At 45.9% G+C, this 15,829-nt stretch overlaps 1 protein-coding gene across 1 annotated transcript; it reads right to left on the bottom strand.

The window, feature by feature from the left end:
- Positions 1 to 9,974: 9,974 nt before the first annotated feature.
- Positions 9,975 to 13,229, bottom strand: IL1F10 (interleukin 1 family member 10). Its single transcript, XM_061168565.1, is given in 4 exon segments — positions 9,975 to 10,187; positions 10,478 to 10,603; positions 10,845 to 10,932; positions 13,198 to 13,229. Coding segments are annotated over 4 exon segments (459 nt in total).
- Positions 13,230 to 15,829: the final 2,600 nt, after the last annotated feature.

Here is a 15,829-nt window from a genome sequence, read left to right on the forward strand (position 1 = left end):
TTAGGAGGCAAATCTGATCATGTCATTACCCTGCTTGCAGTCATCTGCAGGGACTTCCTGTTGGAAACCAGGCTTTTAGCATGCCATAATGAAGTTCATGATCTGGACCCTATTTTCCTCTAAGCCACATCTTTGCCTCTTCCTCTTTCTTTGTACCCTTTGCTCCAGCTATTTGTGGCTCCTTGGAGTGAATTAGCAAAAGGTTTCCTTTCCTGATTTTATTCTCATCAGCTGGAAAGTCATTAGAAATACTTTCTTTTTTTAGTACAAGGCAGTTTATTGCCAACTGCCATAACATTGTCATAATAAGTATTAAAGAGTATGATATCAAAACGTGGGTGATGCGCCCTAGAGCGGAGGGGTAAAACCTACATAACTGTATGAGGTGACTCCAGCATCTTTGTTCTCATTTATGAGCATATGGAAATGAAAATGTCAAAGTCTTTGTCCCTTAGGAGCTCACAGTCTGGTGCCATATAATAAGAATGTTGACAAAGGGACAAGCATTCATCTGCTGCCTGCAGAGTATTGGGGGTGAGTAAGAATGGGCTCTGCCACACCCATATTCCCTTGTCAGGATATCTTCAGGGCGGGAGTTACCATCCCTTTGGTTAAGCGGTTGGCCAGGCCTAGGAAGTGCCACCTACCAGGTACAGCAAAAGTGTACCCAAGGACAACACAGTAAGGAGAGACATCCGACCTCCAGAACAGGAAAGGATGTAACATCAGCCTTGAACCGTCACCCAAAAACTATGCCTCTGCCCGGGCAAAGCACCTCCTGCCCCAGTGGAGTCTATTCTAGTGAATTCTCCTAACCAAGCTTCCCTGAATTTCCATGCTGATCATCCCCATCCCCTTCCCCTTCCCCTCTCTCGCAGGGCATATGGGGAAGTAATGAATGATGAGCAACCTCTCATAATGAGGATGATTTTCCATCTTCCATGACTAATGAGCCTGAGCGTAAAATGACATATTGGGTCACATTTGAGGCACATATTTTTGTACAGGAGATTTATGTTTTGATTCTCAACTTCCTGTTTTAGTTATTCCTTTTTGGTCATGGAAACATACACATACAGAGTGTTGTGTGCTCTGACTGGGATCTAATTTCTGTGGAGTTGATGCTGAAGGAAGTTCGGTAGACATTGGGGACCCTTAGAGTCTTCCTAAGAATCAACTAGAGGCTTCCTAGAAATTCAGAAATACCTCAACTGCATAGTTTTGTATCAGCCAGTTGGAGATGGGGACCCAGGAATCATTTTTCACTAGCTGACCCTGATGTAAGTGGTCAAGAGCATTTGAGAACCTCTGGTGCTCTGAGGGCAAGTTATAATTTAACATAGTAAACAAATCCAAATTGTCTACAATGTGAACGGCATCCTCAGAGTTGTACGATGTGAAGGGGACATAGTCTTGGATGAGGGTCAGGCTACTCTTGAGGATATCGGTGAAAATGTTCTTTGCATCTGCAGTTTGCTTAGAATCATTCAAAGCCATTGATTAAGCTCTCACTATGTGCTCGACACTGAATTCAGGGCTTTGGAGAGCAAGAAGGAAGTAAGAATTTGAGAAGGCTCGTGTTGGGGAGGAAGAAATTTTCCTCTACTCTTCTAGGTTCTTCTGGCTGGTCTAAGAATTAAATTGACATGAGACAGATTAAGAGGAGAAAATCAAACAAAAGTTTAAGAACATGTACACATGGGAGAGACCCAGGAAACCTGTGTAACTCACCAAAATGGCCAAAACTCTCACCTTAAATACCATCTTCAGCTAAAGACAAAAGAGGATGTTGAGGGGGTGGAGAGTGGTTTGGGGCTTCAAAGGCGAGAAAGGCAATTAACATGGAAATGGAAAAGCAAACGTTTGGTAAATGTTTGCTGGCCCTGCAGAGACAATGGGAAACAGAGAGGAATTTTAACAAACAAACTTTGCTAGGTTCCTCCCTGTCTACACACCTAGTTCATACTATAGTTATCTATGGTGACAGCTCCCTTCCTGGAACAGGTCCTTTACCTACATTCTTTTAGGCAGTTAGGGGGAAGGTCAAAGTTTCTTCCAGAATCTTTTTGGCCTTGATGTTTTCAGCTCAAAATAATCCACATGCCAAAAAGACATTTGGGAGTGGTAAATTTTGTTCTCCTACACTAGGAAGCCAAACCTTACATGTATCTCCTCACACACAATGTAAAGTAGGATTCAGTAAATATACATGGAAGGAAGGGAAGGAGGGGAAAAAAAAGAAGGAAACATCAGAAGAATAGCATAAGTACCTTTATCATAATAAATATTGCTGGGGGCAACACACAGAATCATGAAAAACAATAAATTGTTGTTTTAAGTTGGTAAGTTTGTAATTTGTTGTTACACAGCAAGAGCTAACTGAGACACCATGCAAAGGGCTTCAGACATTGTCTGGGTGTCCTGAGGCCCCATCCAGCCCCACCAGCTCTCCTTCTGGAAACTAGACCCTTCTCCACTACTCCCTCCCACCGCCACAGTCCTTCCTGACAAATCTGTACAGGTGTCCTCATGCTATTCTCCGTAGAGCCTGACCTCCAAATCAGACCATTTGGGGACTATTATTGGAGTTTTCTGGGACTGCTCCCCATGGTGACCTGACTAACCAATAGTTCCCCAACTTACCTGTGCATTTATTCCCATATCTGTTCAGCAAATGTTGATGAGTATCTGACGCATGTCATAAAAACTTCTAAGTGCTCGTAAAATATAAATGAACAAAATGGGCAAAAACCTCCGCCCTGTGGAACTTGCATTCTAGTGGAAGGAGAAGGGAAGAAGTACTGATGAAATAAAATTCATATTTTATGGCAAGACAAGAAAAATTTTAACATAACATTTTCCTCTGCCCATTTAGGCCTCCTCCCTCCCCTTTAGTGTGCATTGTGCATCTGCATTAACCAGACCTCCTTAGGAGATAACATTCCTTCTTAATCTCGTAAAGGGTCACGATGACCCACTACTCGCTTTGTACGTGCAGATCTGGATTGTGTAAACTGTCAGTGACGTGTAACCCTTTATCTCAAAAATGTGTATCACTGTGCTGTGACCTCTGATGGTTGGAACAGTCCTCAGAGCTTTCTGAAAGACTGTCTGTTGGGTTATAATCCTCAGGCTGGCTCAAGGAAAATTTTCCATTTCTTTTTTAGATTGACTACTGATTAATTTTTTGTCAACAGAATAATAAATAAATAATAAATCATAGTTGTGTTAGAATGTGATAGTACAATAGGGGACTCAGGAGAGCTGAGATTCAGAGAGGGGTCCATGTTGCAGTTATAAATGAAGTGATCAGAGGAGCCTTCATTGAGGAAGTGAGACTTCCAGACAGAAGGCTAGTGCAAAGGCCCTGGGGTGGTATCAGACCTGGAGCATTTGTCTCTGGAAAACAGTGAGGAGTTTGATGTGGCTGAAGCAGAGTAAACAGGGAGAAGCATGTAGGAGAATAGATCAGAAATAACTGTATTAGGGGTCTCCATATATATATATATATATATATATATATATACACACACATACACACACACACATATATATACACATATATATGTGTGTGTGTATATATATATATATATATATGTCTCCTCAAACAGTTATGGAAGCCAAGAAGCCCCACAGTCAATCTGCTGGAGGACCAGGAAAGCTTGTGGTATAATTTAATTTGAGTCCAGAGGCCTGAGAACCAGGGGGGTTGTGGTGGCAGGGGGCACTGCTGGTACAAATCTTGGACTCTGAAGGCCCTAGAATCAGGAGCTCCAATGTTCAAGGGCAGGGGAAGATGAACATCCCAGCTCAAGAAAAGAGAGAGCAAATTCACCCTTCTTTGGCATTTTTGTTCGATCCTTAGCCTCAGTGGATTGGATGATGCCCACCCACATTGGTGAGAGCCATCTCCTTTACTCATTCTACTGATTCAAAAGTTAATCTCTTCTAGAAACGCTCTCACAGACACACCCAGAAATAATGTTTAACCAACTCTCCAGGCATCCCTTAATTCAACCAAGCTGACACATAAATTAACTGTCACAATAATCCATTTTCCCCATAAACCCATGAACATTCATTGGAATAGTGTTCCCTGGAACCAGTCTGGAAAATACTTATCTTGGAGGTACCCAAGTCTGCAGTCTTCTGAGCAGAGAGACTCACGTGACTGGTATTTTGAGTGTCTTGGGTTCTACGAGTGATGGGCCCTCAGAAAACATCTGCAGGAAACAGTCCAGTATAAAAGAGCCTGTGCTGAAACTCCAGACTGCCAGCCTCCTCTGTCACTCTAATTCTATGACCAGAGTCTGGGCAAGGGTGTCCCAAGGGAGTCAGAGGGGATGAGTGTAGGAGAGGATGATTCACTACAGCGTCTCTGTCACAGGGAGAGGGACTGACACACAGTGGATACCAAATACCGGAGGGATTAATTTAATTGCTCACACAGCGCCAGACCCAAAAGGCAGTGCAGGGAGATTGATCTTTGTCGCCACCCGCAGCCCAGAGGCCCCACTGCAGGCTCCCGGCCTCAGAAATGGGCCCATGGGATGTAGATCCTGGATTGCTCAGAATCTGTGCCTATTGAGGGGGCCAAGATTGGAATTTACTTTGGGCATAGATAGACTTTTTGTTTTGGTTGAATCACTAGCAAACCCTTTTAATTACACAAATGTAAAATCCAACCGGAAATGTAGTCAAATAACTCAAATGCTAGTGCTTCTAAGACATTAACTTTTCTGTCTATGCTCGTCATGTTCACTTCTGTCATGATCATTTATGAAATGGTTGCATATTGTAGTAGAATGGTGTAACCGAGCAGGACCCTGTGGGGACTTCCCTGGACAGACCCCCCCCCCGCCCCCGCCAGTGTTCTCTGCTTGCCTCTTGTTTGTTAGGAAAACTTTAGCTTCCTAGGTCTTCCTCAAGTTCCAAAGAATAAATTTAATCAGAGAAGTGAGAAAATGCAGAACCAAAGGAAAACAGTCGAGCAAGACAAAATAATAATAGTTTAGCCATTAAATGACATTAAGGACATTTAGTTTCTCCTCAAGGGCTATAGATAATATTCTGAGTCATGTCCTTTGAGCTGTTTTGCAGATACTGAAACCCCCACCAGGTGGAAAAAATTAACTGTATGCTGCCCACAAGCACATAGACCCCAGACTGGTTGGAACCAGAAGGTTGATGATGCTGACTCCCAATTACTTCACCACCAACCAGTCGGAAGAATGTCCACGAGCTGATCATGTACCCTGCAACCCTCTCCCTCACCCTGTCTTTAAAAACCTTTCCCTGAAAGCCATTGGGAGTTCAGGCCTTTTGAGCATTAGCCCCCTGTACTCCTTGCTTGGCACCCTGCAGTAAATGCTGCACTTTCCTTGACCACAACCTGGTGTCAATACATTGATTTTACTGCGCACAGGTGAGTGGGTCCAATGGTATCCAGGAAATTTTGGTTTCCATTAGAGTGTTCTTCTTTACTTTTACTATTTCCCTCCCTAAATCTGGGTTTAGACTTCCCCAGAACTTCCATGTGTTGTGTAGCCTGTGTAATTCTGTGTGTGATGTTTGTTGTTGTGTTTTTTTAAATTTTTATTGGAGTATAGTTGATTTACAACATTGTGTTAGTTTCAGGTGTACAGCAAAGTGAATCATTTATACATATGCCTTTATCCACTCTTTTTTTTTTTTTTTTTTAGATTCTTTTCCCATATAGGCCATTACAGACTATTGAGTAGCATTCCCTGTGCTATACAGCAGGTTCTTGTTAGTTATCTATTTTATATATAGTAGTGTGTATATGTCAGTCCCAATCTCCCAATTTATCCCTCCCTCCCCCTTATCCCCTGGTAACCATAAGTTTGTTTTCTACATCCGTGACTCTACTTCTGCTTTGTAAGTAAGTTCATTTGTACCCTTTATTTTTTAAGATTCCACATATAAGCGATATCATATAATATGTGACATGTGTCTGACTTACTTCTCTCAGTATGACAATCTCTAGGTCCATCCATGGTGCTGCAAATGCATTATTTTGTTCTTTTTTATGGCTGAGTAATATTCCACTGTATCTATGTACCACATCTTCTTTATCCATTCCTCTGTTGATGGACATTTAGGTTGCTTCCTGTGTGTGATGTTTTTAGCACTTGTTTGTAGAGACTATAGTAATATAGGGGCTATAGTGTGGGCTTGGGATCACAAGATGAAAATTTGGGTCACAAAGGAAGTGTGATAGATTTTCAATCCATGTGACTTAGGACACACAGGTTGCAGGAGACCCTGAACACATCACCCTTTTGTATAAAGTTGCTTTAGATCGTCTCAGAATAAAGACAAGTTACTCTATGCATCAGTCACTGCCTATATCTGTAGCTTTTTGTCAACACACATACACACACATGCAGACACAAGTTCATGCATGCATACATGCACACCATACACATGTGCACACATGTATGTGCACATGCATACATGCACACACTAACACACGCAGCTACACTCAGGACTTCCTTCAAGCCTGTATAAGGTTGTCTCCTCTGCCTGCCCCACACCTCCCCCTGCCCCTCACCTGGCTGGCCCCATGCCTACATCACCTCCTCTAAATCCTTTCCTGACCTTGACCCCCTGGGATGGGACCACTCAGTAGTCCAGCTCCCTGGTGCTGCCTGAAGGAGAGGTTGCCACACTGTGTTCTACTCGCTTGTTTACTAGTTTCTGGCTCAGGACCTGCCAGTTCAGTTCACTCTGAGATGTAAATAGTGGACATGACCTAAAGTGTGCCTCTCCCAGGAATTTACATAATAACAGCTCTGATGGGCTGGTTGTGGAATGAAGCCTTTGGCGTGGAAGAATTTCAGGGACAAGACTTGGGAGGGGTGTCTATCAGAAGCTGCTATCATTATTATTATTAATGATAATTATAATAGCAGCATCCCATCATTATTTCTACCTGAGCCCTGCAGAATTTCAACCCAAGGCTTCCTGAGTAATGTTTGGAGTGCTTACTAGTCATTCCATAGGAAGCAGTCAATAGATGTTGGCTTTTGTTCATAATGTCTGGTGTCCCCACCCACACCATATGTCTTTAAAGGGTAGGGACCATGTCTTCTAAATCTCTTGTATCCTCTTCCTCTCCGAAGCATTCATATAGAATTGACATATATTAAAGCTCCAAATGTGTTTTTACTTAAATAGAGAACATGTTCAGCTCATCAGAACATGCTGGCCCTTCTCTTGTGAAATGTGCCTGCCACCCACCCAGGCATGCCCAGGTCTCCTCCCACTCCTGGCCCTGCTCCAAGCTGGGTCAAGTTGAGTTACCACCGGTGAAGGAGATGAGCTGATATGGAAAGATGAAGCAGGGGTCAGGCCAACCATGGAACCACAGCATCAAAGCTGATCCCAGGGCAGAACCAAATAGAAGGCAGGTGGGGCTAGAGGTAGGGCAAAGAGGAAGCTGAGATGAGCAGAAGCCCTAGAAGCAGGTGGATTGGTCCAGTGCTGACCTCGGGGCCCAGGCTTAAAATCTGGGTCCTACTTGGAAATATTTGGATGATTCCTCCAGGCTTCCTCCTTCACTCCTTCACCAGACATCTACAGTCAGGCCCCATACATCTTCTTAATTTTTGGCAACTCCTCAGCCACAAGCCTCGGGTCCCTGCACGTGGATGACTCATCACACCCCAGGTGTGCTGGGAGCTCTCCTCCATCACACCTTCCTTAGTTGCTCCCTCTGCTTAGAAATGCCCATCCACACATTCTCTGCCCTGAAACTACTTTTTCTTTGAGGCCCAGATTAAATGCCCTTTCCTTTGTGAAGACCCGTCCAGCCCTCTCCACCAGCTGCACCTCCATGCTACAGTGGCGTCCGTCTACCTTGCTGCCATAGATGTCCTCACACTGTATCCTGAATGTCTAACAAGAACCAAATGATCATCCATTAATTTGTTCAAGACTTTGCACTTACTCATCACCTTCAATGTACCAGCAGCTGCCCTGGGCACTGGTGACCCAAAATTGAACTACACGCCCTCAAAAAGCACAGGGTAGTCCCGGCACATAAATACATAGTTATGATGTGATCGCCAGGCGATAAAATAATGGGGCACATGAAGGCCATAGAGAGGCAGGGAAAGAATCTAAATTTATCAGAGCCATAAAGCTCAGCATGTCTCTCCTCTGCTTAAAATCTTCCCATAGCGTCCTTTTTCACTTAAAAATAAATAGAAACCTTTATTTGCCTTCAAGACACCCCCATGATCCAGCCCCTGTTTCTCTTGCCCACCTCCTAATCCTCTCCAGGGTCCAGCCCCCCAGCCTTCCACTGCTATTCAGACACACTAAGCCCCTTCTGTCTCAGGGCTGTGCATTTGCTATTTCTCTCCTGCATCACTTCCTAGTCCCACTCCCTCTTGCCCTTCAGCCTCAGCTCAAATGTCACCTCCTCCAAAAAGTCAGGGTCACCTCCCCGACCACCCTCTCTAATGTTACCATTGAATACCTACCGCCCTCACCCTCTCTCATGTAAATTGCCCTTGTTTGTTTTCTTGTTTGTGAATTTGCTTGTTTAGTGTTTCTTCCACTCAATTATCAGTTCCAAGGAAGCTTAGTTTTGTTGCTCCTAGAATAAGAGTGGAATAAAACTTTGTGGAACGACGTTGGCGTCAAATGGACCAGATGTACATGTACAGCCTATGTGACCTTCAGCAAGTTAAGTATGTCACTTCTTTTAGTCTAGTCTCTTTACCTGTCAAATGCAGGTAAGAATATTTGCCTTGCAGAGTCACTGTGAGGGTGAAGATACACTGTTCTTAAATGTCCTGGCCCACAGTACATGTTGGACAGATGCTGAGTGGTTGTACAAGAGGAAGAGAACCAGCAGTCCACCCCTCTGAGCCCTGATACCACGGGCTCTCTGCTCTAGCTTGTTTGACCATGGATCCTCTACGAAATGGAGAGGGATTTGGGGCTCTGAGGATGAGTGTCAGTTCTAACTACAAACTCTTAGTTGAGGTCCAACCCTATATTCCTAGCTGTAAACAGTCAACTCCACTCATCAGTTCCACAGTAACCTTAAACTCAGTACGTCCAGTCCAAACTCACTGCCTTTCCATCACTGCTCCTCCTTGGTCCTCACACATCAACACTAGCAGGCAACTAATGGTACCGGTCAGTCGGTTGGACGACTGATTCATTGTGAAGTATCTGATAGAAAAATCGTGACCTGAACTAAAACTGAAATTGTAAGCAGCCCAAGACATTGTCCATGGACAGAGGAGGAGAGCTGGGTTCTGCCTGGAGCTTCTCGGTTGTTTCTAGAAGCTCTGGAGCAGAGATGCCGGAGGAGAAGACATGGCCAGGCTTCCAAGGAGGACTTGACAAGTTATCCAGTCCCTTTGCATTGAATACTGCACACAGAGGCCCACTCACTCCCTGTGTTAGTTTCCTACAGCTGCTGTAACAAGTTACCACAAATGCAATGGCTTAGAACAACATAAATGTATCATTTTACAGTTCTGGAGGTCAGAAGTCTGAAATGGTTTTCACTGGGCTCAAGTCAAGTTGTTGGCATGGCTGTGCCCCTTCTGGAGTCTCTACGGGAGAACCCATTCCCTGCCTTTTTCCAGCTTCTAGGGACCACCTGCATTCCTTGGCTCACAGCCCCTTCCTCCATCTTCAAAGTTAGCGGTATAGCATCTTCCAGTCTCCCTCTGACTCTTACCCTCCCGCCTCCCTCATAGGAGGACTCTGGTGTTTGATTTCCTTGGGCCCACTGGGATACTACAGGATGGATCAGCCTTAATCACATTTGCGAAGTCCCTTCTGCCATGTAAGGTAACATATTCACAGGTTCTGGGGATCAGGATGTGGACCTCTTGGCAGAGGGGCCATTATTCTGCCTCCCACAGACCCTGAGCAGGATGAGCTTGGTTTGGGGGCGCCAGGCCGGAACCCAGCTTCCTGCCTCTCTACCGACTCTGTTCAAAGTAGAGCTCAGTGCAGGCTGAGGGTTCACTCTCCTTGGTGAGTCGTACGGGCTCTTGGGGCTCAGCCGAGCCACAGGGAAACCAGCCAGTTCAGACAGCAGCCTCCAGCCTGAAGGCAGGGTCCGAGCGTCTCTGGAAGAAGGTGAAGCAGGTGGCCTGGTCACCGCCCTTGTACAGATCCTCGATGTTCACATCCTGTGAGGGCAAGGCGGCGGCTGCCGGATAAGACTGCTGATTGCGTGTCAGCCCTCGAGGCTTCTGGGGCTTGGCCAACAAGGGACCTGAGAGGGTGGCTCTTTCCCCAGGGGATTGCCCTCTGAAGGTTCTGGAGGCAAGGGTCTGGGTGCAGGGAAAGATGATGGAAACCTGAACAGGAGGGATGTGTGGACCTGGCCAGAACCCACAGATGAGCACAGAGATGCCAGAGCACCCTGGAGGCCTGGCCAGGTCTGCAGGCCCCCCCAGAACAGGGTGCGGTCTCTCACCTCCAGCTGCAGGGAAGGCCCCTCCCCTGTCTCCACACATGCCAGGCAACGACTGCCTCCCTGGATCCCCAGGAAGATGGGGAAACTGGTGTGGCCCAGGCCTCTGTTGGGGAGTATGCAGATCATCTCTGGGGGGGTGGAGGAGAAAAGAGAGCCAGGAGATGAGGGGACCCCAGATCGCAAGCTCTTGAGCAAGCTAAGGCTCGAACAGGAAGGGGCTGGGCCAGGGCACAGCTGGCCTGACCCCTACATGCACGCTGCAGGGTGAGCTAGGACTCCGACAGGGGTCCTGACCCTTCAGTAGGAAAGGGAGAGCTTGGGGTAGACGGAGCTTGGGTGAGTCCCAGGGCGTCGAGGCCCCAGATGCTCCTGCACGACAGTTGTCTGGGTCGGGATCTCCCACCAGGAAGTGGCCATCTCTCATGTACAGAGCCTCCTGATATGCATCCTTAATTCTGAAACAGGAGGCAGTGCTGATGGCGCGACCCCTTCAGGCACCACTGAGCCCCACGCCCCTCTCACCCCACACTCTGAAGGACAACATGGGGCACTAGGGGCGCTTCTCCTTCTTCAGGAGAGAAGTAGGGGTGCTACTCCACCCAAGAGCATGTCAAGACCAGGTCAGCCTTAGGCGAAGGAAGTTCTCCCAAGGCTCGTGATTTTTTCAGAGACCGCACCTCTGTCTCTACCAGGCTTGGCCCCGTCAGGCCCTCAGGGTGGTGACGGGAGCCTGCGTCTTCCCACTGAAGGGTAGAGAGTTTTCCTGATGCTCCAGCCCTTTTCCGTGCCTCCCCTGAGAAATTTCCTAACGAGGTTCCGATGCCTCTGGGATATGCTGAGCCTTATCCCAGATTTTCTGGGCCCACCCAAGTTTTCATATGTTTATTCTCTTCAGTAAAGGGATTAGTTGAGTATATAATAACGTGTGGTTTGTTTTCCAGATACTTTAAAGGCTCTTTATAGAAGAAAATCCACAAATGAGGGGGAAAGAAAGTCCAATGTGATGGTAAGCATGCCAGCCTGGCCACCCTGCTCCGGTGAGTGTGCAAGTGTGTAAGGGGTGGGCTGGGCTGGGCTGGGCTATGGATGCCAAATACAGGTGGTTAGCAGGGGGCTGGAGCAGGGCCTGATGACAGGCATTGGGATTGCCTGTGGTTCTGACGATCAGCCTGGGGGGGTAAACGCGTGCCAGGGAGGCTGAGAAGGAACTGTGGTGAGTCTGTGCAGCATCAAAGCCACGCCCATGCTACTAGCCCATGGCTGGTTGGTTTCAGAGATGGTCATCCGCTGCTCTCAGGCCTGGGGAGCCCTCCTTACCTTCAAGAGCAGAACCTCCTGGCCAACACCACGCCTCCAGGAGATTCTTCTCTCTCAATAACAGCTAATTATAATACCCTCGGCTAATGACTGCATGTGTTTAAAGCAGGTTCCCCTGTCCAATAAAAATGAAGATCTGGGGCTTCCCTGTTGGCGCAGTGGTTGAGAGTCTGCCTGCCAATGCAGGGGACATGGGTTCGGGCCCTGGTCTGGGAAGATCCCACATGCCGCGGAGCAACTGGGCCCGTGAGCCACAACTACTGAGCCTGCGCGTCTGGAGCTTGTGCTCCGCAACAAGAGAGGCCGCGATAGTGAGAGGCCCACGCACCACGATGAAGAGTGGCCCCTGCTCGCCGCAACTAGAGAAAGCCCTCGCACAGAAATGAAGACCCAACACAGCCAAAAATAAATAAATAAATAAATTTTAAAAAAGAGCCTAGAAGACATTGCAGAGAATATGTATGTAGTCTTAAAGTCACAGTTAAGATACCTCCTGCTCCCACACTTCCTAGTTGTAAAATCTTAATAAAAAAAAAAAAAAATGAAGATCTGGAAAGAGCCTGGGTTTGCCAGCTGGCCTTCTCCCTCCAACCTGCACAACCAAGAACTGTGGCTAACTTAGCTGCCAGCAATATTCTGTTCAGAGACCAGAGCCCAGGCTAGATACCCCAGAGAGTTGACATCTGTTTTGTCATTTGCATGCGCCATGCACTTGTGTCTTGTCTTCCCAGCTACGTTGTACCTCCCCAGAGGCCCTGACCGGCCCCCCATGTCTAGGATAGGATGGGCCCATGGAGAAGCTGAGGAAATGCACCCCAGGTGTCAATCTTATTTTATTTTTATTATGCCTTAACTCATTCCTCGAAGAGCTTGAGATCATTTACAACAAAAATCACAGACAATAAAGTGGTAAACTAAAAGTAAAGACTCAAATGTCAAGTGAGATAAAATGCAGGTAAGAGTTGGAAGCCCAGACTGGGAATAGAGGCCACAGAGGCTAACATACAAAGATGCTGTCACTGAGATTCAAAATTATCTCTGAGCTTTTAGAGAATGGAGGCCAGAGCAGCACAGAGAACCTGGAGTCTGAGTCCTGGCGCTGTGTGACATTAGGTACTTTATAACCTCTTTGAGCCTCAGTTTCCAAACCTATAAAATGGGCTTAGTAATGCCCCCTTTGTAGATTTCTCAGGTTGGAGGCTTGGCAGTAGAATGGCTGGCATCTTGCAGAAGTTCAGGAAAGAAAGCTCTTGTGATTATGATGATGATTAAGCTTAATTATGGGGCACTTGAGATTTCTGGGGTGAGAAGGAGACTCATCCCTCTGACTCAGCCCTCTTTCCTCTTCCTCTGTCATCTCCAGACCCCCTGATTAGGAAAGGGAAGACTCCAGGAAGACTTACATGTAGTATCTTGCCATGGGGAGGGAGCACATTCCTGCAATCAGGGGTGACTGGTCCTTGCTGAGAGGGAAGGGAAAAAAGGGCTGTCAGAGGATGAATGGATAAACAAGATGTGGCATATATACACGATGGAATATTACTCAGCCATAAAAAAGAATGAAATAATGCCATTTGCAGCAACATGGATGGACCCAGAGATTATACTAAGTGAAATAAGCCAGACAGAGAAAGACAAATATCATATAATATCACTTATATGTGGAATCTTAAAAAATGATAAAAATGAACTTATTTACAAAACAGAAATAGACTCACAAACATGGAAAACAAACTTATGGTTACCAAAGGGGAAAGAAGGGGCATACATTAGGAGTTTGGGATTAAGATATACACACTAATATATATAAAACAGATGGATAACCAACAAGGACCTACTGTATAGGACAGGGAACTATACTCAATATCTTGTAATAACCTATAATGGAAAAGAATCTAAAAAAGAATCACTTTGTTGTACACCTGGAACTAACACAACATTGTAAATCAACTATATTTCAATAAAATTTTTTTTAAAAAAGAATGGCTGTAATTTATTAAAAAACAGGGGCTGTCAGAGAAAGAAGGGGGTGGAGCTAGGGAACAGACATCCCAAGGAGCCAAATTACCCAATCACAGGGCGGAAAGTTCTCACTAGGTGCTTATCTGTAAGAGGCCTACCAGAATCCACCAAGGGCTCCTCAGCCCAGCAAGCTCCAGGCAGCTCTGAGTCTCCCTCATTTGGGGCCATCCGAGTCGAGCTGGCAGGGGTGTGAGCTTGACTGTGCACTGGTGCCGGTTCTGGGAACCAGGATGACAGGTTTCCCAAAGAGTTCAGCCAGGAGCCCTTCCTGGGGCTCAGACTGGGGTGGGGTGCGCTCTAGCCTCACAGTTTAAGGATGAACCTGACTGAAACCCTGTCCCACTCCCATCCTGGCCTTAGAGTCACCACCTCCCCCTGCCTCCTCTGGACAGCGCTACTAGGAGGAACCTCCCGCCTGCAGCCAGGGCGGGGTCTCTCTGCAGTTAGAGAGTGTCCTTCTGGGGACTGGATCGCTTTGCCAAGACTGTGATCTGTGAGAGACCATGCACACTCCCCCGTTCTGTTCCAGATGGAAAACAGCACAGGCTTGAGATACACAGACTTGTGTTTTTGAGGAGGAATGATCTAAAAACTGATGCCAGTGTTCCTGTACAGACTCTAAACCACAGAGCTTCACGTGGCTCCACTCCTTCCAGTTGGATCATCCGTCCGTAGAGTGTTTCCCTGAAATGACCACCTCCAGAAAGGCCATTCCAGAATCCAGCATGGAAAGAAACCCAGAGCCAATCAGGGCATGAGGGTGGTAGGACTTGGAGAATAGCCCAGAAAAGTAAAAGCAAGGATGGCTAGGGCTGATTCTCTCACCAAGGAAGAAGGGAAAGAGAAGAGAAAAGATAAGAAAGCAGAAAAGAAGAGGAAATGGCAGAAAGGTAGGAATGAAGAAGCAGGGCTCAGAGCAGGAGAGAGTGACACTGAGGGACATTTTGGGAAGCAGGTAAGGAGGAGCAGATTGATGCTGATGGCAGGACTTCCAGCCATCTCAGCATCCCTGAGCAACATGGCCTGGATCTTAGAAGAAGGATGACTTAGCCAAGGTGGCTTTTAGTACTGGATCTGTCACTTGATCACCTTGGACAAGTCATTTCCTATCCCTTGGCTTTGCAGTGAGAGTTTAAGGGTTGGTGAGAGCAAAGGATCACAGGACACCAATAGCAGTACAAATTCTGGATGGATGTTGGTGATGTGAATCAAAGTCTTGAAGCATTCTATGTACTTTGTAATTTCATCTCTTGCCCTTATTCTATGGGAAAATAATGAATTGCCCAAATGTTTAATAATAAAGATGTTCACAGCATCATTTTTTATGATAACAAGAAGCTGAAAATAATCTACCTGCCCAATAATAGGTGATTGGTTAAAAAATTATGGTAAATAAGAAAGTATGTGTACATTAAAGACGATGTAGAAAAACATTTTATGATATAAAAATAGTCAAAATACATTAAGTGAAAAGCACAGGTTATAAATAATGTGTGCATTATGATTCCATTTAAATCTGCCCACATACAGAGAAACAAAGATGTTCGATATTTTACAGCACTTATCTATGGCTGACAAGATTATGGGTGATTTTTATTTATTTACTTTAACATTTCAACATTTTTCCTTATATGAATATAAATTTCCTTTGTAGTATATGGTAAGTTTGAATTTTTTTTTTAATGAAGGGTTCGATTACAGTCGTTGGCTTTCCAAAATATGCCTGCCCATCGAATCACCTGGGGGACTCTGGAGAAGTACTATTCCCTGGGCTGAAGGTTCTTGAAGTGACTCAGTGATCAACTGGTCTTGGGAACTTATACACTAGCTCAGTTCTTCTCACTCTCTAATAAATGTGTAAATCACCTTCAGCTCTTGTTAAAATACAGATTCTGATTCCCTAGGTCTGGGGTGGGACCTAAGACTGCGTTTCAAACATGCAACCAAATGATAATTTATGTTGCTGGTCCCTGGACCACACTTTTAGTATCAAAGGACCAGATGATCCCCCAG

Source organism: Eubalaena glacialis, chromosome 14 (assembly GCF_028564815.1).
Source record: "Eubalaena glacialis isolate mEubGla1 chromosome 14, mEubGla1.1.hap2.+ XY, whole genome shotgun sequence".
Lineage (NCBI taxonomy): Eukaryota > Metazoa > Chordata > Mammalia > Artiodactyla > Balaenidae > Eubalaena > Eubalaena glacialis.